The following is a 24,449-nucleotide window of genomic DNA, read 5'->3' on the forward strand; positions in this document are numbered from 1 at the left end:
GTCAATGATTTAAGAGCAATTTAGTGATGATCAATGATATTTCCAACATGATGGAGGACCATGCTCCATGGCAAACTAATAACTATGTGACTCTGTGATAAAAACATTAAAATGTAAAAAATCACATTGAGAACCTGATACAATCATCAAAAAGCGGCTGGACAAACAAAAATACAGAAATTTTGATAAACCTGAAGCACTGATTAGGCAAGGATGAGTTTCCATCAGCCAGTATTTGGCCCAGAAGCTGATATCCAGCATACCAGGGCGAACTGCAGAAGTCTTTAAAAAAAAATGGTCAACATTGTAAATACTGAGTCTTTACATAAACTTATATTTGCCAATAAAAATGTAAAAATAAAATGCTAATTGTACTTAGCCTCACGATTCGACCCTGATGAATGAAGATACAGGGGAGAGAAGGATTCAGATTTTGAAATTTCAATGGCCGATTTTGTTTCGCAGGGAAATAAGCAGCTGCCAGAAGAGTCTCTCTCATGCAGAACACACATGTACTTGGCTGAACGGATCATTTCTGAGTATATAAAAGTCAAGAGAGATTACTTTCAACCGAACGATTGTTCCGTTGACAGCTTTGTGTACGGAGGTTTTAAAACATGGTGCAGCACAGTTTCTCAGTGGTAACCACTATGATCCTGGGTTAGAATCCTCCAAAAAAGGCAACATCTGCATGAAGTTTGTATGTTGTATGTATATGTTTTTCTTCTTTCTAAAGATCTGTATGAGGCTGCTGGCACTTCAAATATGCATTGAAAATATACAACCTACTGTTGTTCTAACTTTTTAAATAGATAACTAGTGACCATATGATGAATTCCCACAATCTATTTAAAAGATGATGCACATTTGCAGTTGGAACATCATGGGCTACCACTTCTCGCAGTACACAGCCATCAACAAATGGACGTTAAGAATTCTAGGCATAAATGCAAAGACAATGAAACAAGGTCACCTGTAGAACCAATTTCCTCTGCTCATGCAGGAGCACATAAACCTTCTTTATAGCATTCTGAATCTGCATATTGCAAAGCACCATTCCCAAGTGTGCCAACCTTTCAATCATCATTTTATTTTAGTGCTAGGTTCTGTGAGCAGTGCTGGGAGAAATACCAAAGCATGCAAGAAGAACACAATAGCCAAATGAATAAAGAGACATACAGGGGACATTGCTGAGTCCAAAATATTGTCATTTCATTAATACAGGTGCTTCTAACAAAATTAGAATATCATCAAAAAGTTAATTTATTTCAGTTCTTCAATACAAAATGTGAAACTCATATATTATATATGGTCATTACAAACAGAATGATGTATTTCAAGTGTTTATTTCTGTTAATTTTGATGATTGTGGCTTACAGCCATTGAAAACCCAAAAGTCATTATCTCAGTAAATTAGAAAACTTTATAACACCAACTTGAAAAATTATTTTAAAATCCGAAATGCTGACCTACTGAAATGTATGTTTAGTAAATGCACTCAATACTTGGTCAGCGCTCCCTTTGCATCAATTACTGCATCAATGTGGCGTCACATGGAGGTGATTTGCCTGTGGCACTGCTGAGGTGAAATGGAAGCCCAGGTTGCTTTGATAGCAGCCTTCAGCTCATCTGTATTGTTGGGTCTGGTGTCTCTCATCTTCCTCTTGATAATACCCCATATCTATGGAGTTAAGGTCAGATGAGTTTGCTGGCCAATCAAGCACAGTGATAATGTTGTTTTTAAACAAGGTATTGGTACTTTTGGCAGTGTGGACAGGTGCAAAGTCCTTCTGGAGAATGAAATTTCCATCTCCAAAAACCTTGTCGGGAGAGGGAAGCATGATGTGCTCTAAAATTTCCTAGTATACGGCCATGCTGACTTTGGTCTTGATGAAACACAGTGGACCTACACCACACTAGACCTCAAGAAGCTTGTATTGTGTGCCTCTCCACTCTTCCTCCAGAGACTCTGGTACCTTGATTTCCAAATGAAATGCAAAATTTACTTTCATCTGAAAACAACACTTAGGACCACTGAGCAACAATCCAGTTCTTTTTCTCCTTGGCCTAGGTAAGACGCTTCTGGCGTTGTCTATTGTTCATGAGTGCTATGACACAAGGAATGCGACATTTGTAGCTCATGTCCCGGATACGTCTGTGTGTGGTGGTTCTTGAAGCAATGACTTCAGTGTCAGTCCACTCCTTGTGAATTACCCCCAAATGTGTAAATGACCTTTTCTTAACAATATTTTCAAGGCTGCGGTTATCCCGGTTGCTTGTGCACCTTTTTCTACAACACTTTTTCCTACCACTCAACTTCCCATTAATATGCTTGGATACAGCACTCTGAATAGCCAGCTTCTTTAGCAATGACATTTTGTGGCTTATCCTCCTTGTGGAGTGCATCAGTGACTGCCTCCTGGACATCTGGCAAGTCAGCAGTCTTCCCCATGATTGTGGAGCCTACGGAAACAGACTAAGGGACCTTTTTAAACACTTAGGAAGCCTTTGCAGGTGTTTTGTTAATTGTTCTAATTTACTGAGAAAATGACTTTTTGGTTTTCATGGGCTGTAAGCCATAATCATCAACATTAATAAATAATAATCTTTATTTATATAGCGCCAACATATTCCACAGCGCTTTACAGTTTAACAGTTTCAAAACACAAGTCATAAGTAGCAACGTTAACAATACAATAATTGAAGCAAAATAAGATCAATTAAGATGACCCGGCTCTTGAGAGCTTACAATCTACACTGAGGTGAGGGAGATACAAAGTACAGGTGTGTATTTACAAGTGTGTATTTACAATGAAGGTCCAGCCATCTTGCAGGAGTGAAGGATGGATGGAGATAGTGAATGGGCTACACACGCACACTTACACATAGAATGACTTTGATTAGTGAACGTGATAGGCCGCTCTGAACAAATGTGTTTTGAGGGAGCGCCTAAAACTATGCAAATTGTTGTTAGTCCTAATTTCTTGGGGTAGAGCATTCCAGAGGATAGGATCAGCATGGGAGAAGTCTTGGAGTCGGGAGTGGGAGGTACGGATTAGTGCAGAGCTTAGTCGAAAGTCATTTGCAGAGTGCAGCGATCGGCTAGGCCGATAGACAGAAATGAGGAGGAGATGTAGAGGGGTGCCGCACTGTGGAGAGCTTTGTGGGTAAGAACAAGTACTTTGATTTGGATCCTATAATGAATGGGCAGCCAGTGTAATGACTGACAAAGAGCGGACACATCCGAGTACCGATAAGCCAGATGGACGACCCTGGCTGCTGCATTAAGTATGGACTGGAGAGGGGATAGTCGAGTGACGGGGAGGCCAATTAATAGAGCGTTGCAGTAATCCAGGCGAGAGTGGATCAATGCTACAGTGACCGTTTTTGTTGTTTCCATGGTGAGAAAAGGGCAGATTCTAGAGATGTTCTTTAGGTGTAAGCCGCAAGAGCGGGCAAGAGATTGTATATGGGATGTGAAGGAGAGATTGGTGTCAAACATAAGACCCAGAGAGCGCGCCTGCTGCCGGGGTGTTATTGTGGTACCACCCATGGAGAGGGAAATGTCAGATTTAGGGAGGTTAGTATACGGCGGGAGCAGAAGAAGTTCAGTTTTGGAGAGGTTGAGTTTCAGATAGAGAGTGGACATGATATTGGAGACTGCAGACAGACAGTCACTGGTGTTCTGTAGTACAGCGGGGGTTAAGGTCGGGGGAAGACGTACATAGTTGTGTGTCATCAGCATAAAGATGGTACCAAAAGCCAAATCTGCTGATGGTATGTCCAATTGGGGCCGCATAGAGAGAGAAAAGAAGGGAGCCAAGGACTGAGCCCTGAGGTACCCCGACAGCAAGAGGAAGAGGAGATGACGTGGAGCCAGAGAACAAAACACTGAAGGCGCGGTCAGAGAGATAGGAAGAGAACCAGGAGAGAGCAGTGTCCTTAATGCCTAGTGACTGGAGCCTAGAGAGTAGGAGATGGTGGTCAACAGTATTGAAAGCTGCAGATAGGTCGAGAAGAATGAGCAGAGAGTGGTCACCGTTACGTTTTGCTGTCAGAAGGTCATTGGTCACTTTGATGAGTGCAATTTCAGTCGAATGTAGGTGGCGGAAGCAGGACTGTGAAGGGTCTAGAAGGGAGTGAGTGGAGAGGTAACGGGTAAGGCGGGAGTAAACTAGGCGCTCCAAAAGTTTAGAGATGAAGGGGAGATTGGAGACTGGTCTGCAGTTGTTTGTGCAGGATGGGTCGAGAGCGGGTTTCTTTAGTAATGGAGTAACGATGGCATGTTTGAAGGAGGATGGGAAAATGTCCGAGGAGAGGGAGAGATTAAATATTGTAGTTAGGTGGGTTGTGACGACTGGAGAGAGAGACTGGAGGAGATGTGAGGGAATGCGGTCGGTAGTGCATGTAGTCGGACGAGAAGAAGAGAGGAGTCTGGAGAGTTCTTCTTCTGTGATGGGATCAAATGTGGAAAGTGAGCCAGGGGAGATGCAGGAAGGGATGGGAGTCACAGCACTTGGTGGTTGGGAACAGATTTTCTGATGGATATTATCTATTTTTTCTGTAAAGTGGAAGGCCAGGTCATCAGCACAAATGTCTGTGATAGGGGCTTGTGCTTTTGGCCTGAGGAGGGAGTGAAAAGTGTCAAAAAGTTTCTTGGGGTTGTTGGCTAGTGAGGAGATCAGGGTGGTGAAGTAGGTCTGCTTGGCGAGGAGAAGGGCAGCGTTATAGGTTCTTAACATAAATTTGAAGTGGATGAAGTCTTCTGGTGTGTGGGTTTTTCTCCATAGGCGTTCAGAAATTAACACATGAAGTAGATCACTCTGTTTGTAAAGACTCTATGTAATATGAGTTTCACTTTTTGTTTTGAAGAACTGAAATAAATTAACTTTTTCATGATATTCTAATTTTGGGAGAAGCACCTGTATAACACATAACTTTGTGCATGGCTATATGCAAATATGTAGCAGAGCAGTCTACATAATGCAACCTTCTAGAAAATGAACTGTTCATCTATTATTATTAGGGTAAGATTGTTTGAAATTCAAATTTGTACACTTCACCCAATTTTCCCACAAAATTTCATTCAAGACAAATACATTTTCCTTGAATCACAATAATGAAAAGTGTATTACTTGACTGAAATATGTGTAGAATATTATTATTATTATACATTTTTATAGCGCCATTTATTCCTTGGTGTTTTACATGTGAAAAGGGGCAAATATAGACAAGTACAATAGACATGAGCAATATAAGACACACATAAGTACAGAAGGAGGGAGGATCCTGCCCGCAAGGGCTCACAGTCTACAGGGGATATTCTCGAGTTCTGATAGAAGTGCATTGAACCTGTTTTGACCACTTTAACCCCTTAGTGACAGAGCCAGTTTGCAGCTTAATGACCAGGCCAATTTTTACAATTCTGACTACTGTTACTTTATGAGGTTATAACTCTGGAACGCTTTAATGGATCCCTCTGATTCTGAGATTGTTTTTTCATGACATATTTTACTTCGCAAAGAGAAATGATACTTCTTGGATATTGGTCAGACGCCTCTCTCACAGCCAAACCAGATCTCCCACTTTGCACTGATGAGGGGCAGTACCCCGAAAGACAGTGTCTGCAAATGGAGATTCTGGCTTGGCTTTTATCCTAAGTCATGTAACTAGGCTCGTTAAAGGGTCAACATTGACTTTAAGGATTGCTACCTCCAATAGGTGGCACTAGAGTTCTAGTCCTCTTACTCTCTGAAGAGACAATTTGCATAATTAGCATATTTTACTTCATGTTAGTGCTAAAATTTCTTTGATAAGTCTTGTGTTTATTTATAAAAAAAATGTTTAAAATTTTGCAACTTTAAATTTTTATGCCCTTAAATCAGAGAGATGTGTCACACAAATTTCTTAATAAATAACATTTCCCACATGTCTACTTTACATCAGCACAATTTTGGATGCAAAATTTTTTTTTGTTAGGAAGTTATAAGGGTTAAAAGTTGACCAGCGATTTCTCATTTTTACAACAAAATTTACAAAACCATTTTTTTAGGGACCACATCATATTTAATGTCATTTTGAGGGGTGTACATGACAGAAAATACCCAAAAGTGACACCATTCTAAAAACTAGACCCCTCAAGGTGCTCAAAACCACATTCAAGAAGTTTATTAACCCTTTACGTGCTTCACCGGAGCTAAAGCAATGTGGAAGGAAAAAAATAACATTTAACTTTTTTTTGCCAAAAATTTAATTCAGAACCAATTTTTTTTATTTCCACAAGTGTTAAAAGAGAAAATGAACCACAAAATTTGTTGTGCAGTTTCTCCTGAATACACCGATACCCCATATGTAGGGGTATACCACTTGTTCTGCGCACGGCAGAGCTCACAAGGGAAGGAGCTCGTTTGACATTTTCATTGCAGAATTGGCTGGAATTGAGATCGGATGCCATGTTGCGTTTGGAGAGCCCCTGATGTTCCTAAACAGTGGAAACCCCCAACAAGTGACCTCATTTTGGACACTAGACCCCTTAAAGAACTTATCTAGATGTGTGGTGAGCATTTTGAACCTTCAAGTGCTTCACAGAAGTTTATAACGTAGAGCCATGAAAATTAAAAATATTTTTTTTGTACTCAAAAATGATTTTTTAGCCCGCTATTTTTTATTTTCACAAGGCTAACAGGAGAAATTGGACCACAAAAGTTTTTGTGCAATTTGTCCTGAGTACGCTGTTACCCCATATGTGGGGGGAACCACTATTTGGGTGCATGGGAGAGCTTGGAAGGGAAGAAGTGCCATTTTGGAATGCAGACTTTGATGGAATGGTCTGCGGGCGTCATGTTGCGTTTGCAGAGCTCCTGATGTGACTAAACAGTATAAACCCCCACAATGATCCCATTTTGGAAACTAGATCCCCGAAGGAGCTTATCTAGATATGTGGTGAGCACTTTGAACCCCCAAGTGCTTCGGAGAAGTTTATAAACGTAGAGCCATGAAAATTAAAAATCATTTTTTTTCCTCAAAAATGATTTTTTAGCCCGCTATTTTTTATTTTCACAAGCCTAACAGGAGAAATTGGACCACAAAAGTTGTTGTGTAATTTGTCCTGAGTACGCTGATACCTCATATGTGGGGGGAACCACTGTTTGGGTGCATGGGAGAGCTTGGAAGGGAAGGAGCACCATTTTGGAATGCAGACTTTGATGGAATGGTCTGCGGGCGTCTTGTTGCATTTGCAGAGCCCCTGATGCACCTAAACAGTGAAAACCCCTAACAAGTGACCCCCTTTTGGAAACTAGACCCCCCAAGGAGCTTATCTAGATATGTGGTGAGCACTTTGAATCCCAAAGTGTTTCACAGAAGTTTATAACCCAGAGCCGTGAAAATAAAAAGTCTTTTTTATTTCCACAAAAGTGATTTTTTAGACCCCAATTTTTAGACCCCCAAAGTTGGTAAATAGTGGAAACCCCTCAATTATTGCTCCAACCCTAACCCCAACACACCCCTAACACTAATCCCTACCTTAACCCTAATCCCAACCCTAATCCCTAATCCTAATTCTAACCCTAATCCTAATTCGCCCTAACTCTAATTCTAACCCTAATTCTAGCCCTAACCCTAGCCCTAACCCTAACCATAGCCCTAACCATAACCCTAGCCCTAACCTTAGCCCTAACCCTAGCCCTAGCCCTAACCCTAGCCCTATCCCTAGCCCTAACCCTAGGACTAATGGAAAAATGAAAAAAAAAATTTTTCTTTATTTCATTTTGTTTGCCTAACTAAGGGGGTGATAAACGGGGAGGTTATTCACTATTTTTTTTATTTTGATCACTATGATAGATTATCATAGTGATCAAAATGAATGAATGGAATCTGCCAGCCGGAGCTGGCAGATTCCCGGCGGGCGCACTACGCATGCGCCCGCTATTTTCCCCGGATCCAAGATGGCGGCGCCCACTGGAGGACGTCGGCGGGACGCAGGACCACCGGGAGGGGACAGAGGACCACGGAGAGGTACCGGGGGGGATCGGGGACCCTCTTTCTCTCTCCTCTGATGTGCGATCACATCAGAGGAAAGAGAAATTAAATGCAATATCGCGGCTTTTTTTTTTAGATCGCCGTTATAGGGTTAATAACAGCAATCGCAAAAGCGGTGTCGGTAAAAACCGACCCAATTCATGTTCTCTGGGGTCTCGGCTACCCCCTGCAGCCAAGACACCGGAGAAAATCCAACACTGGGGGGCGCTATTTACTTACTCCACAGCGCCGTGAATTCACGGCGCTGTGGTTTAAGTACCCTTAATTACCGCCGTTAAAAGGCGTATCGGCGGTCGTTAAGGGGTTAATATAAACACAGCCTTATTAGTGTCTACGTGGCCTCAAGTTATCTAGCTATGGATAGTAACAAGTGGTAACCAAGAGTGGTTTATATGTGTATAATATTGAACTACTAAAATAAGGAAGTGTGTAAAAATGTTCTATTTTACAACAAGCAAACTTTGTTAGGTGTTTCTCAACTCCAGTTATACCATCACCTGTGCAATACTAAGGAAATTCTGAAACATGATCTGCTGGTGGGCCTTAAGAACTGGAGTTGAGGAACACTGAGGTAGACAGCGGTGGTTAAATGTCTGAATAATATAGATTTCTCCTCTGGCTTAAAAGAAAAATGTTACGGCTTGCCTATGTCACACACAATCTTTGGTTTCAAGATTTTGGTTCAGTAGCAAAATTAGCACTGAGGGTTTTAGAATCATAGAATGTTAGAGATACAAAGGCTCTCTAGGGTCATCGTGTCCAACCACCTACTCAATGCAGGATTCACTAAACCATCTTGGACAGATGTCTATCCAGCCTCTGTTTGAAGACTTCCATTGAAGGAGAACTCACCACCTTCTGTGGCAACCTGTTTCACTCATTGATCACGCTCACTGGCAAAAGTTTTTTTCTAATATCTAATCTGCATCTTTTCCCTTTCAGTTTCATTCAATTACTTCTTGTGTTTCCATGTGCAAATAGTAACATAGTAACATAGTAACATAGTTATTAAGGTTGAAGGGAGACTTTAAGTCCATCTAATTCAACCCATATCCTGTCCTAACATGTTGATCCAGAGGAAAGCAGAAAAAACCCCATGTGGCAAACAGCTTCACATTGGGGAAAAAAATTCCTTCCCGACTCCACATACGGCAATCAGACTAGCTCCCTGGATCAACGCAATATTAAGGAAACTAGTGTATATAACCTGTAATATTATACTTTTCAAGAAAGGCATCCAGTCCCTTCTTAAATTTTAGTAGGGAATCACTCATTATAACATCATATGGCAGAGAGTTCCATAGTCTCACTGCTCTTACAGTAAAGAATCCGCATCTGTGAGTATGCTTAAACCTTCTTTCCTCCAGACGTAGAGGATGCCCCCTTGTCCCCGTCACAGGTCTAAGAGTAAAAAGAGCATTAGAAAGGTCTTTGTACTGTCCCCGCATATATTTATACATTGTAATAAGATCACCCCTGAGCCTTCGATTCTCCAAACTAAATAACCCCAAGTGTAATAACCTGTCTTGGTATTGCAGACCCCCCAGTTCCCTAATAACCTTGGTCGCTCTTCTCTGCATCCGCTCCAGTTCAGCTATGTCTTTCTTATTCACCAGAGACCAGAACTGTGCACAGTATTCTAAGTGTGGTCGCACTAGTGACTTATATAGAGGTAAAATTATGTTCTCCTCATGAGCATCTATGCCTCTTTTAATGCATCCCATTATTTTATTTGCCTTTGCAGCAGCTGCCTGACACTGGCCACTAAATGTGAGTTTGTCGTCCACCCATACTCCCAGGTCTTTTTCAGTGACAGTTTTGCCCAGTGTTTTACAATTAAGCACATAATTATACATCTTATTCGTTCTACCCAAGTGCATGACTTTACATTTATCCCCATTAAAGCTCATTTGCCATTTATCAGCCCAAGCTTCTAGTTTACATAAATCCTCCTGTAATATAAAATTATCCTCCTATGTATGAATTACCGTGCAGAGTTTAGTGTCATCTGCAAATATTGAAATTCTACTCTCTATGCCCCCTACAAGGTCATTAATAAATATGTTAAAAAGTAGCAGGCCCAAAACTGACCCCTGTGGTACCCCACTGCTAACCGTGACCCAGTCCGAGTGTGCTCCATTAATAACCACCCTTTGTTTCCTATCCCTGAGCCAGCTCTTAACCCACCTACACATATATTCCCCTATCCCCATTGTTCTCATTTTATGTATCAACCTTTTGTGTGGCACCGTATCAAAAGCTTTTGAAAAGTCCATGTACACCACATTCACTGCATTCCCTTGGTTCAGTCCGGAACTTACCTCTTCATAAAAGCTTATTAGATTAGTCTGACAGGAACGGTCCCTTGTAAACCCATGTTGATATTGTCCAGTCCTGTGATACAGACCCTGCTATTATGGAATCTTTAAAGATTAAATATAATGGTCTATGATTGTGCTTAATTCCTGCAGTACTTGGGGGTGTATCCCATCCGGGCCCAGGGATTTGTCAATTTTAGTGATTTTTAGACGTACTTCCTGCTGGGTTAAGCAGGTGACATTTAATGGAGAATTTTTATCCCTGATCATGTTATCTGTCATGGGATTTTCTTGTGTAAATACTGTTGAAAAAAGTCATTTAGCATATTGGCTTTTTCCTCATCCTCATCCACCATTTCACCCAGACTATTTTTAAGGAGACCAACACTATCATTTTTTAGTTTCTTACTATTTATGTAGTATAAATGAGAACAAGGAAGATCCATCTACAATGTGACATCCCTTCAGGTATTTCTAGACAGCTATTTGGGTATTTCTAGACAGCTATTAAGTCTCTCCTAAGCCTTATTTTTTGCAAGCTAAATATTCCCAGATTTAACTGTTTCTCATAGGACATAGTTTGCAGTCCGCTTACCATCCCTGGTAGGTCTCTTCTGAACTCTCCAATTTTTGTTTTTTTTAAAAAAGAGGTGCCCCGAACTGGACACAGTATTCTAGATAAGGTCTGACCAAAGAGGACTAGAGGGGGATAATTTCTTCATGTGATCTAGACTCTATGATTCTTTTAATACCTCTGAAAACTGTGTTTGCTTTATTTTTGCTGCTGCATCACACTGTTGACTCATGTGCAGTCTGTGATTTATTAATATACCCAAGTCTTTTTCACATGTGCTGTCTGTTGCTTAGTTCTATTCCTCACATTTTGTAGATGTAATTTTCATTTTTCTTGCCCAGATGTACAATCTTGTTAAGTACCATTCTAATAGTCGCTGTCCATTGTTCAAGCTTATCTATGTCCTTCTGAATCCTTTCTGTGTCTTCTATACTGTAAAGGCCCCGCTACACATAACGTTGTCCCAGCGACCCCACCAACGATCCGACATCGATGGGATCGCTGGGACATCGTTAGGCTGATTGCTGGTAAGCTGTCACATAGACAGCCCCTCCAGCGATCAGGACCAGCGAGCAAGCTGGTTTCTAATGTAAACATCGGGTATCCAGGAGCCGGTGTACGCCGGTTTCCAAGGTAAACAGTAGGTATCTAAGAGCCGCGGCTCCTGGATACCCGATGTTTACATTAGAAACCAGCGTCCAGCGTCGCTGATCGCTGGTCTCTCGCTGCCACACGCAGCGATGCGCGCTGGCCAGTGGGAGACCAGAGATCAAAAAATGGCCCATGACGATCGAGCATGATCAGCGATACCCGGCAGGGGGACCGGTTGCTGATCCCCATCACACACAGCAATCTCGCTGGCGAGATCTCTGTGGCGTCACAAGATCAGCGATCTCGCTAGCGAGATCACTGTGTGTGATGGGGCCTTTAGCTATCCCTCCTAAGTTTTCATCATCTGCAAATCTGATTAGTTTACCTTCAGTTCCCTTATCTAGATCATTTAACTCAAAGATTCTGGCTAGTGGTTCTGCAATTTTGTCTGCTAACTTTTTCAGTACCCTGTAATTCATCTGAACCAGGAAATTTAAATTAATTTAAATTAGCCAAGTGTTCCCTCACCATCTCTCTGTTAATAGATAGCGTGGATTCCTTTATACCTTTGATAGCACAGTGAAAGTCAGTTGATGTTACATTTGCTTTCTTAGAGAAAACAGATGCAAAATAGAAATTTAAAAATTCGGCCTTTTCAACATAATCTTTGACCACTTCACCCTTTTAATCCTGTAAAAATCCAAAAGCATCTTTGACTTTTCTTTTGCTTTTGACATACCCCCAAAATCCATTTTTATTGCTTTTGATCTCCCTTGCAAGCTTTACTTCATTACTGGCTTAATCTATTCTAACGCTTGCCCTGCGTTCCCTGCAGAAAGCATTGTATTCTTCTTTAGCTATGCCACTCTTTTTCCATTTGATATACATTTCTTTTTTCCTTTTTAGAAAGTGGTTAAGTTCTGTGTTCATCCATCCTGGTCTTTTTAAATGCTTCCAATTCTTCCTTCTTTTTGAGATTTTTACTGACTGTGCAGTAAGAATTTGTTTTAGAAAAATTTCTCATCCTTCTTGGACATTCCTGTCTGAAACAACATACAGCCATTGGACTTTAAATAACCTCTTTCTGAGTTAATTAAATTCTGCCTTTTTGAAGTCCAACCTTAACCCCTTTCCTACAATGGATGTACTATTCCGTCCATGTGACCTGGGACCTAAGTCCCAAGGACGGAATAGTACGTCTAATGCGATCAGCGGCGCTCACGTGGTGAGCGCCGCTGATCGTGGCTAGGTGTCAGCTGATTATCACAGCTGACACCCGGCACAATGTGTCAGGGGTGGTCACGGACCGCCCCTGACACGTTAACCCCTTGCACACCGCGATCAAACACGATCGTGGTGTACCGGGGTTAAAGGGAAGCATCGGCAGGGAAGGGGCTCCCTCCGTGCTTCCCTGAGCCCCCCACAGCAGCGCAATATGCAGCGCTGCTGCAGGGGGCTCCATCCCTGTAGGTCCCCGAATCCAAGATGCGACGGGGACCTTCAGGGGCCTGCAGGGAGCTGACTTCCTCAGTGCCTGCAAAGCGCAGGCATGAGGAAATCTGCGTCTATGCCTGTGACAGATCGCTGATCTGTCACAGTGATCTGTGATGCGACAGATCAGCGATCTGTCACAGGACAGTGATGTCCCCCCTGGGACAACCTAATAAAGTTAAAAAGAAAAAAAAGTGTAAAAATAATTTAAAAAAAAATTGCTAAATAAATTAAAAAAAAAAAATATTCCCTAATAAATTCATTTTTTGGAAATAAAAAAATAAATAAATAAAAGTGCACATATTTGGTATCGCCGCGTCCGTAACGACCCGCCCTATAAAACTGTCCCATTAGTTAACCCCTTTAGCAAACCCCTTAAAAAATAAAAAACGAAGCAAAAAATAAGCGGATTGCAGACCCATGATCCTATCCACACAACTAGCAGTAGCCGTGGAGCGTACCTATGATGATCCTAGATGCCTCGTCACAGCCGGAGAACTAAATAAGCCTAAAGCGAGAAAAGGGGAAATCTAAACTGCCCCGGAGCAGACCCCAAAGCAATAGACAGCCCCCAAACATGTATTGTCGGTAAGACAAGATGAAAACACAAACACAGATAGAAATTAGGCTGAGCAAACGATGGGGCCCACACTAACTAGAAAGGACAGGAAAGGAAAGATGCTGTCTGCAATCACGCACAAAACGCTGCCAAAAAATGTCCAACACTTTCTGATAACAAAAACCCTGAAGTCGCTAGACTTCAATTCCCTATATCAGCACTCTGGTATATTCTGAAGACAGAGCAAAAAGAGACCAATCTGATCAGGGACAAAAAGCAAACTGGCATAAACAGAGACATAAGAATGGAAATTCAGCACAGCCCCATCAGGGGCTGGCTGACTACAAAAACTGAGTAAACCAGACCAAATCTCATGTGAAAAAATAGCAGAGCACACTTAGCTTGAGAAGGCAGGAACAGAACTGGAAACCAGAACCTCAGGGCAGGAAAAAATCACCAGCACAAAATTAGGGTGTCGGCTGTCTTAAATCCAGTCAGAGACTCCTGATGTAAAATCACAGTCCTCCTCCTCAGGTGGCAGGTCTCTGCCATTTAGATCAGCTTCATTACCTGCTGTCACCACCAGAGGGAGCCCGGATGGAGAACTCACGACTCCTCTGTCAACACAGCCAGATCCACCACCCTCACCAGAAGCCAGAGGTAAACCAGAAAATTAGTTCTCAACAGTTAGGGCTAGGGCTAGGGTTAGGGCTAGGGCTAGGGTTAGGACTAGGGTTAGGGCTGAGATTAGGGTTAGGGGTGTGTTGGGGTTAGGGTTGGAGTTAGAATTAGGGGGTTTTCCACTGTTTGGGCACATCAGGTGCTCTCCAAACGCAACATGGCATCTGATCTCAATTCCAGCCAATTCTGTGTTGAAAAAGTCAAATGGTGCTCCTTCCCTTCCAAGCTCTGCCATGCACCCAGTGTTTTACCCCCACATATGGGGTATCAGCCTACTCAGGACAAATTGCAAAACAACTTTTGGGGTCCAATTTCCCCTGTTACCCTTAGGAAAATAAAAAATTGGGGGCAAAAATATCACTTTTTTATTTTCACGCCCGGGCATTATAAACTTCTGTGAAGCACTTGGGGGTTCAAAGTGCTCACCACACATCTATATAAGTTCCGTGGGGGGTCTAGTTTCCAAAATGGGGTCACTTGTGGGGAGTTTGAATAGTTTAGGCACATCAGAGGCTCTCAAAACGCACATGACACCCGCAGACCATTCCATGCATTCCAAAACGTCACTCCTTCCCTTCCGAGCCCCGATGTGTGCCCATACAGTAGTTTTCTCCCACATATGAGGTATCAGCGTACTCAGGACAAATTGGACAACTTTTGGGGTCCAATTTCTCCTGGTACCCTTGGGAAAATAGAAAAATTGGGGACTAAATGATTATGTTTGTGTAAAAAATATGATTTTTTTTATTTTCACGCCCGGGCATTATAAACTTCTGTGAAGCACTCGGGGGTTCAAAGTGCTCACCACACATCTAGATAAGTTCATTGGAGGGTTTAGTTTCCAAAATGGTGTCATTTGTGGGGGTTTCCGCTGTTTTGGTACATCAGGGGCTTTCCAAACGCAACATGGTATCCGATCTCAATTCCAGCCCAAAACATCAAATGGCGCTGCTTCCCTTCCGAGCTCTGCCATGCGCCCAAATAGTCGGTTACACCCACATATGAGGTATCAGCGTACTCAGGACAAATTGCACAATAACTTTTAGGGTCCTGTTACCCTTGGAAAAATAAGAATTGAGGGTGAAAAGATCATTTTTGTGGAAAAAATATGATTTTTTAATTGTACGGCTGTACGTTATAAACTTCTGTGAAGCCCTTGGGGGTTCAAAGTTCTCACCACACATCTAGATAAGTTCATTGGGGGGTCTAGTTTCCAAAATGGGGTCACTTGTGGGGGGTGTCCACTGTTTAGGCACATCAGGGGCTCTCCAAACGTGCCATGGCGTCCTATCAGAATTCCAGCCAATTTTGCATTGAAAAAGTCAAACGGCGCTCCTTCCCTTCTGAGCTCTGCCATGCGCCGAAACAGTGATTCCCCCCACATATCAGGTATCAGTGTACTCAGGACAAATTGCACAATAACTTTTCCCATCCATTTTCTCCTTTTACCCTTAGTAAAATAAAAAAAATTGAACCTGAATTATTTTTTTTGTGAAAAAAAGTTAAATGTTCATTTTTTTTTAAATATTCAAAAAATTCCTGTGAAGCACCTGAAGGGTTAATAAACTTCTTGAATGTGGTTTTGAGCACCTTAAGGGGTGCAGTTTTTAGAATGGTGTCACTTTTGGGTATTTTCTATCATATAGACCCCTCAAAGTGGCTTCAAATGTGATGTGGTCCGCAAAAATAAAATGGTGTTGCAAAAATGAGAAATCGCTGGTCAACTTTTAACTCTCATAACTTCCTAACACAAAAATTTTGGTTCCAAAATTGTGCTGATGTAAAGGAAATATGTGGGAAATGTTACTTATTAAGTTTTTTGTGTGCCGTATCTCTGTGATTTAAGAGCATAAAAATTCAAAGTTGGAAAATTGCGAAATTTTCAAAATTTTCGCCAAATTTCAGTTTTTTTCACAAATAAACACAAGTTATTTGAATTAAATTTTACCATTAACATGAAGTACAATATGTCACGAGAAAACAATGTCAGAATCACCGAGATCCATGGAAGCATTTCAGAGTTGTTACCTCATAAAGGGACAGTGGTCAGAATTGTAAAAATTGGCCCGGGAGTTAACATGCAAACCACCCTTGGTATTGAAGGGGTTAAAGTCTGAGTTGTCATAGGTCTTCCTTCTCTTGTAATCCAAAATTCAAGGATAGCATGATCGTTGCCTCCTAAATATCTCAGCCACCTTTACTTCCTCAACCATTTTCTCCCTGTTGGTAAGAATTAGGTCCATGATGGCAGATCCTCTTGTTCTCTATACAACCTTGTTAAAGATAAAGTTGTCAGCAAGAGAAGAAAAGAATTTTCTGGATCCATTACTTTAGGCTGAGAGAGATTTCCAACAAATATCTGGACAGTTAAAATCTCCCTTGATCACTATGTCGTACTTTTTTGAGAACTAAGATATCTGATGTAAAAAAAGAGTTCATTCATATCTTCAGTCTGTCCAAGTGGCCTACAGTATACATCTACAATACTGTAATTTATATTCTTTCCTTATATTCTTATCCAAACAGTTTCTACAGAGGTACCATTCTCTGAAGATTGGATCTCTGTGGAGATAAATGCTATCCTAACATACAATGCAACACCTACTCCCCTCTTGTTAAGTGTGCTTCATATAAATAAGTTGTAGCCTTTAAGGTTTGTATTCCAATTATGTGTATCATCCCACTAAGTTTCAGTAATGCCGTGACATCATATCTCTCTTCCTGTGTTAGCAGCTCCAATTCTTAGAAGAGACTTATTTATTCAGTTATGCCAAATACTAAATAAGTGATGTTGTCCTCCACAGGCCTATTAACTTGCTAGATACAACATCTTTCTGAAATGTTCTCTGCATGTAAATGTGCTAGAATTTGCAGAGCCAGAATATGCATTCATTTTCATAACACAAAAAAGCTCAGTTATAATAAGTCTGTATGACAATGTACATTCTCAAAATCATGAAAGTGGTGCCTTTATTCTGCTGATCTGCAATTGGGAATTTAAAGACAACCATTGAAATCTACAACAAAACTGTCCATAAAATGATTACCTGTGATCAGATTGATGGATAGAAAGAATAACACCTGAATTTAGAACAGTCTGCTTCAAAGTCACCAACACAGTGAATTCATGTTTATTTCTCAGTTTCTGAAAAAGTTGTTCTGATGAAGCGGATGAAGCTTTTACATTTCTTGAAGAATCTGGAAGAGAGAAGAAACAGATGGTTTTCATTTTGATGTTTCACAACAATCTAACAAAATCAATAATCTACAAGTTTACAGTCCTGTAAGGTATTTAATCCATGAAATTCTCATTCACCGTGGTTGTATTGATATGACACAGACACAATGTTAGTCGCACTCAGTGTTAAAATTGAAAGATTTACTTAAAATATTGACCGTGGCTTAGTGGTTAGCACTGCAGCGCTGGGGTACTGGGTTCAAATCCCACCAAGGACAACATCTGCAAGGAGTTTGTATGTATGCGTAGCCTGGTTCTCCCTCTCCTCCTTGTCCCGGTAAGCTCCTCTGTGATCTCTTTTTTTTATGTTACTTTGCTGCAATTTGCAGCAGGGCCATTATGCCATGCTGGCGCCCTCTCTTACTGCATTTTCATGATGTCTAATTTAGGACCTCTTGTTTGGGCGCTTCCTTCACCTTGTTACTTATTGCACATGGGCTTTCATGGGGATTTTTTCTGGGGCATTTTTTCCATCTATATGGAGGAGTAGGGTATTTGGGTTGATACCATCTACTTTTGTCTGATGAGCACATTGTTACATATGTATAAATTGTAGTACTTTATTCTAATAAAATATGACCTTTTTATACAGTGGGGAAAAAAAGTATTTAGTCAGTCAGCAATAGTGCAAGTTCCACCACTTAAAAAGATGAGAGGCGTCTGTAATTTACATCATAGGTAGACCTCAACTATGGGAGACAAACTGAGAAAAAAAAATCCAGAAAATCACATTGTCTGTTTTTTTTTTTCATTTTATTTGCATATTATGGTGGAAAATAAGTATTTGGTCAGAAACAAAATTTCATCTCAATACTTTGTGATATATCCTTTGTTGGCAATGACAGAGGTCAAACGTTTTCTGTAAGTCTTCACAAGGTTGCCACACACTGTTGTTGGTATGTTGGCCCATTCCTCCATGCAGATCTCCTCTAGAGCAGTGATGTTTTTGGCTTTTCGCTTGGCAACACGGACTTTCAACTCCCTCCAATGGTTTTCTATAGGGTTGAGATCTGGAGACTGGCTAGGCCACTCCAGGACCTTGAAATGCTTCTTACGAAGCCACTCCTTCGTTGCCCTGGCGGTGTGCTTTGGATCATTGTCATGTTGAAAGACCCAGCCACGTTTCATCTGCAATCCCCTTGCTGATGGAAGGAGGTTTGCACTCAAAATCTCACGATACATGGCCCCATTCATTCTTTCATGTACCCGGATCATTCGTCCTGGCCCCTTTGCAGAGAAACAGCCCCAAAGTATGATGTTTCTACCACCATGCTTTACAGTAGGTATGGTGTTTGATGGATGCAACTCAGTATTCTTTTTCCTCCAAACACGACAAGTTGTGTTTCTACCAAACAGTTCCAGTTTGGTTTCATCAGACCATAGGACATTCTCCCAAAACTCCTCTGGATCATCCAAATGCTCTCTAGCAAACTTCAGACGGGCCCGGACATGTGCAGGCTTAAGCAGTGGGACACGTCTGGCACTGCAGGATCTGAGTCCATGGTGGCGTAGTGTGTTACTTATGGTAGGCCTTGTTACATTGGTCCCAGCTCTCTGCAGATCATTCACTAGGTCCCCCCGCGTGGTTCTGGGATTTTTGCTCACCGTTCTTGTGATCATTTTGACCCCACGGGGTGGGATTTTGCGTGGAGCACCAGATCGAGGGAGATTATCAGTGGTCTTGTATGTCTTCCATTTTCTAATTATTGCTCCCACAGTTGATTTCTTCACTCCAAGCTGGTTGGCTATTGCAGATTCAGTCTTCCCAGCCTGGTGCAGGGCTACAATTTTGTTTCTGGTGTCCTTTGGCAGCTCTTTGGTCTTCAACATAGTGGAGTTTGGAGTCAGACTGTTTGAGGGTGTGCACAGGTGTCTTTTTATACTGATAACAAGTTTAAACAGGTGCCATTACTACAGGTAATGAGTGGAGGAAAGAGGAGACTCTTAAAGTAGAAGTTACAGGTCTGTGAGAGCCAGAAATCTTGATTGCTTGTTTCTGACCAAATACTTATTTTCCACCATAATATGCAAATAAAATGAAAAAAAAACAGACAATGTGATTTTCTGGATTTTTTTTTCTCAGTTTGTCTCCCATAGTTGAGGTCTACCTATGATGTAAATTACAGACGCCTCTCATCTTTTTAAGTGGTGGAACTTGCACTATTGCTGACTGACTAAATACTTTTTTTCCCCACTGTATGTTGTTTATCACATGCTCGATTTTTTTCTCCTGGTTCTCATACGCATATTTTATACAGATAGCACTCATACCTGTGAATTGTCTAATAGGTCTCTGATTTTTGGTGGATTGAGTAGTCTTCAGAAAATCATGGAGAACATGTCCCATTTGGATCCAAGGTTCGGTTAAATATCAGCAATGCAAGTCTATGGGCCTTAGAATAAATGCCAACTTTTCTTTTGTCTACGTTTGAGAAAAACTGATGATATTCAAACCACACTCTGATCAAACTCTCTGATCAGAGTCTGATCAATGTGTGATCATAATAATCAGTCCCTTTTTCTCATATGTGAGTAAATAGACAACTGAATGTGTCCTTCAGCAATGTTTACACATTGTGTTTTTTCTGCTAGTTTTGCTGCTTTTTTATGTAAATTAAAGCTGCTTTTTATAGTACCAGCAAAAGCTATGAGATTTCAAAAATCCCACGAACATGCTTGCTTGTTTCTTTTCTCTGACTGAATTGGAAAACTGCTGCATTTTTGAAAACTGCAGCATATAAATTCTTTCAGTGTTTTTGCAGCATTTTTGCACCCATAGAAGCAATGACTAAGTACAAAAAAGCAGAAAAAATGTCGCCATCAGTTGTCCCACTATTTTATTGAAAGAAAGCAGGTACCGCTGGATGTGAAAGCTATTTATTTTTGTGATTTTCCCCAAGTTTAAACCAAAATGTCTTGGTGTCCTCACATGAGCATGGACATTAATATTAGTACACTTTAATTAAATTAGTGAAATGTGATAAAGTAAACAAAGTCTGATCAATTCAATGACTGACCAATGTGTGAAAGTAAACAATGTCCTACCAACTCAATGCTCTACCAATGTCTTAGGTAAATTATGTTTGACCAATCAACTTCTGCTGTTTACATTTGCAATTGTATGTTTTTTCATGAACTAATATGAACTTTTTGTATAGACTAGTTCCATTTTTTTCAGACATTACATGTTTTCCACTAACTAATTGCCCTTTTTTTCCACAAACTATTTTATGGTTTTACATGCATCTTGCATTGCTGAAATGCAAACTACCTCAAACACTGGGAAATATAATCAAAAGCTCAACTCACTAAAATTGCAATAACAACAAAATCTCAAAAATGAGCTATTAAGCACAACAAGAGATCAAAATAGAGTTTTTCCAAGCTGAATATAATTTATTAAAGTAAATCATGAACAGAGCATAAATGTTAATGCAGGTTGCAGCTGACACTAACACAGTATAATCTCAAATAGCGCCTTCAAAATACAATAAAGAAGAAATTTTCATAACAAGCAGATTTTTCACAAAAAAGTGCAAAATGAACAGCAAACACCCTATTTAAATGATGTGTTTACCCAAATAGGGTGTTACATACAATCTATACTCAGGGTAGAATGCTGGATACAAAGTGCAATCCGCAGAAAATCCACGTGGAAAAATCCGCAGCATGTGCACAACATTTTTCATTTTACATAGCAGATTCTGCTGCGGATCCGCAGGGCCAAATCCGCTGCAGATCCACAGCAGAATCCGCAACGTGTGCACACACCCTTAGGCCGGGGTCACACTGGCGATTAAAACGGACGAATGCAATGCGATAAAAAAATCGCATTGCAGTCATCCCAATGTTATTCTATGGGGCAGCTCCCATCATGCGATTTTTGATCGGATCCAATTCTCAGACCGAGACAATCGCAGCATGCTGTGATTGTCACCGTTTTTCGGATCGGATTTGACAATGCAAGTCTATGGGGGCGTGAAAAAGTTGGATTGCAAACGGACCCGATGTGTGAGTCGCGATAAAATCGCACCAAAAGCCGGCATTTTTTTATCCAAAATACAGTAAAATCACAGTGTCCGGTTAAATAAAGAAACAAATTGATAGATCTTTTCACATTAAATAAATATATATATATTTATATATATATATATTTTATACATGTCATAGAGACACATTTATACATATATTTCTAATTCATACAGTTAATTAATTGTAATTCGTTGTATTAAATTGCAGGGACTCCCTGCAGCCTCAGTGACGTCTGCGGGAGTCCCCGCAATTTAATACAACGAATTAACCCCTTAAATGAACTCCTACAACTCCAAAATTTTACCCACAAGCCCTCATATAATTAATAGTGATAGACATAAAAAAAAAACATGAAATGAAATGGTTAACTATATGTAAACCATGTGTCATTTCATATCGGGCAGAAGAATGATTATACAAAAGCCGGCAAATGTGTCAGTGGCTATTCTGCAATGAAGAACTGTATGAATTAGAAATATATATATAAATGTGTCTCTATGACATGTATGAAATATATATATATATATATATATATATATATATATATATGTATTTAATGTGTCTAGATCTTTTCATTCTTTGTGTGGGGAAATCTGTCATTAGGCTCCATTATATGTCCATTTAGCTATCCTGCGAGAAAATCTCGCCAGACGGATGTCAAAAGGATCCTTACATGCGATTAAAATCGCATCAATGAAGAAAAATCGCATCAAAAAAACGGATCAATGGTTAAGATACTTTTGTGCAATTTCGGACCGTTAAAATGGGACCGATATTTTATTCGTTGTGTGTGACTCCAGCCTTAGAGTCTTAAACTTTAATATCTGACTGAAGAACAGGTCTGCAAACCCAAAAGAAACTTGACCCAAATGCTGATCAATTGTATGCTAAGTATGGTAGTTTTGTAATGTGCTCATGACCGTTATTGTCTGGGCATATAAACCACTGTTAGTCAGTCTTTATTTTGTTATGTGCATATCATTTTATTAAAAAAATGCACCTCAAGTCAGAAACTCAGATCATTCTTCAAATATAATGTTCCTAAAGCGACACAGCAAAATGTAGATATATAAAGCTTTTTATGTGTTCGATGTTTAAAATGAAGCGTGTTTTGTTGGAAAATAGGTAACAAAATAAAAACAAGATCAGTGCGCCAGATCAGTAGAGGATCCTTCTCTCTATAAATGATTTTGAAAGTGCTATCAGCTGTTGACTAGTGAGCTCTCCTGAGACGAAGTTTGTCCCAGCATTAAATAGTGCAAATAATAATGTGCCCAGGTGACTACTGTGTCTAAAAAGATTGATAAGGACTCATTAACATTAGCATCTTGGCCCAATACATTTTTTAATTATAAAACATAAAAATTGATAGCGCAAAGAATTTAATTAATTTCAGTGGAATTTTAACAGATGAAAGAATGGCAATTTTCTCATAACTTCAAAACCGTAGGGGTGCCCAGTTCAAAACATATTGAAAAAATTGATCTGCGGCAAATAAATAACAAAAGATATGCCCCCAAACGATGCAATCATTGTCTAAAAACAGTTTGTCAGAATATTCTAGTACAAGGTAATATTTATTTTTAATGAAATGTTCACCATATATATATATATATATATATATATATATATACAGCGCTGGCAAAAATTAAGTGACCACTTCCAAATGTTCAGTTTGTCTGATTTTTCTCTTAATTGTTATATTTTTGAGTAAAATGTAAATTGTTCTTTTAACCTACAAACTTCTGACAACATGTCTCCGAATTTCCAAGCAATAAATTTTGTTTTTTTTTCTGAAAAGGAGAAATGGTCAAAATTTAAAAAGCCCAGTGCTTTCAGACCTCAAATAATGCAAAGAAAACAAGTTCATAATCATTTAGAAACAACAATACTAATGTTTCAACTCAGGAAGAGTTCAGAAATCAATATTTTGTGGAATAACCATGATTTTTAATCACAGCTTTCATGCGTCTTGGCATGCTTTCCACCAGTCTTTCACGCTGCTTTTGGAAGACCTTACGCCCCTCCTGGTACAAAAATGTAAGGAGTTCTTTGTTTGATGGCTTGTGACTATTCATTGTCCTCTTGAATACATTCCAGAGGTTTTCAATGGGGTTCAGGTCTGGAGAATGGGCAGCCCATGACAGAGTTTTTATGTGGTGGTCTCTTAATTTTTCCAGAGCCGTATATATAGACAGTTTGTAAAATATAAAAAAACTATAAAAATAACAAAAACAAATAAAATAAATTATGACAAATTTATATTTTATGAAAATTAACCCTGTAAAATAAAAGTATTTAAGAAAATCAGCTAGTAGGCAGTCATGAAGGAAGCACTCCTCCCATCAAAGTTTTTATTTTCTTAATATATTGCAGTCATAATATTATATAGCACTGTGTACTTACAATTGCTCATTTTTAGAGTTGAGCGACTTTGGTCGGCTCGGGTTTCATGAAACAAAATTTGTTTCAGATGAAACCCGTCCAACTAGGGCAAAAAAAGTAGGAGCTTCGTCCGCTCAATGCCGACTTTTATTTCCCATTGACTTGCATTGGGGTCGGGTTTCAGACGAAACTCCGACTTTTTTTGCCCTAGTCGGACGAGTTTCATATGAAGCAAATTTTGTTTCATGAAACCCGATCCGACCAAAGTCGCTCAACTCTACTCATTTTGACTTTCTACCCAGCTAATTCTTCTCTTTTCTCTGCTCAATGTAGAAACAGGAAGCCTCTTGTCCCTGCATTTATCATCCCCGCTGCTTCCTCCTGTTTCTATGTAGCGCTTAGGAGGAATCAGCTAGTCAGTTTTTAATCATTTGATGTCATTGATCTAATGGAAAACAGAATTAGCTAGGTAGAAAGGCAAAATGAGCAATTGTAAGTACACAGTACTATATAATGTGATGAATGCAATATATTAAGAGG

At 40.1% G+C, this 24,449-nt stretch overlaps 1 protein-coding gene across 2 annotated transcripts in view; it reads right to left on the bottom strand.

Annotated features, from left to right (window-relative positions):
- Positions 1 to 24,449, bottom strand: part of NELL2 (neural EGFL like 2) — a 549,962-nt gene that overhangs the window by 404,131 nt on the left and 121,382 nt on the right. For both annotated transcript variants that reach the window (XM_073573236.1, XM_073573234.1), the window contains exon 3: positions 17,302 to 17,452. In XM_073573236.1, coding sequence (XP_073429337.1) covers positions 17,302 to 17,452 — 151 coding nt within the window. The remainder of the gene's footprint in view (positions 1 to 17,301; positions 17,453 to 24,449) is intronic.

Source organism: Dendrobates tinctorius, unplaced genomic scaffold (genome assembly GCF_039654945.1).
Source record: "Dendrobates tinctorius isolate UK_male_01 unplaced genomic scaffold, ASM3965494v1 ptg000035l, whole genome shotgun sequence".
Classification (NCBI taxonomy): Eukaryota; Metazoa; Chordata; class Amphibia; order Anura; family Dendrobatidae; genus Dendrobates; species Dendrobates tinctorius.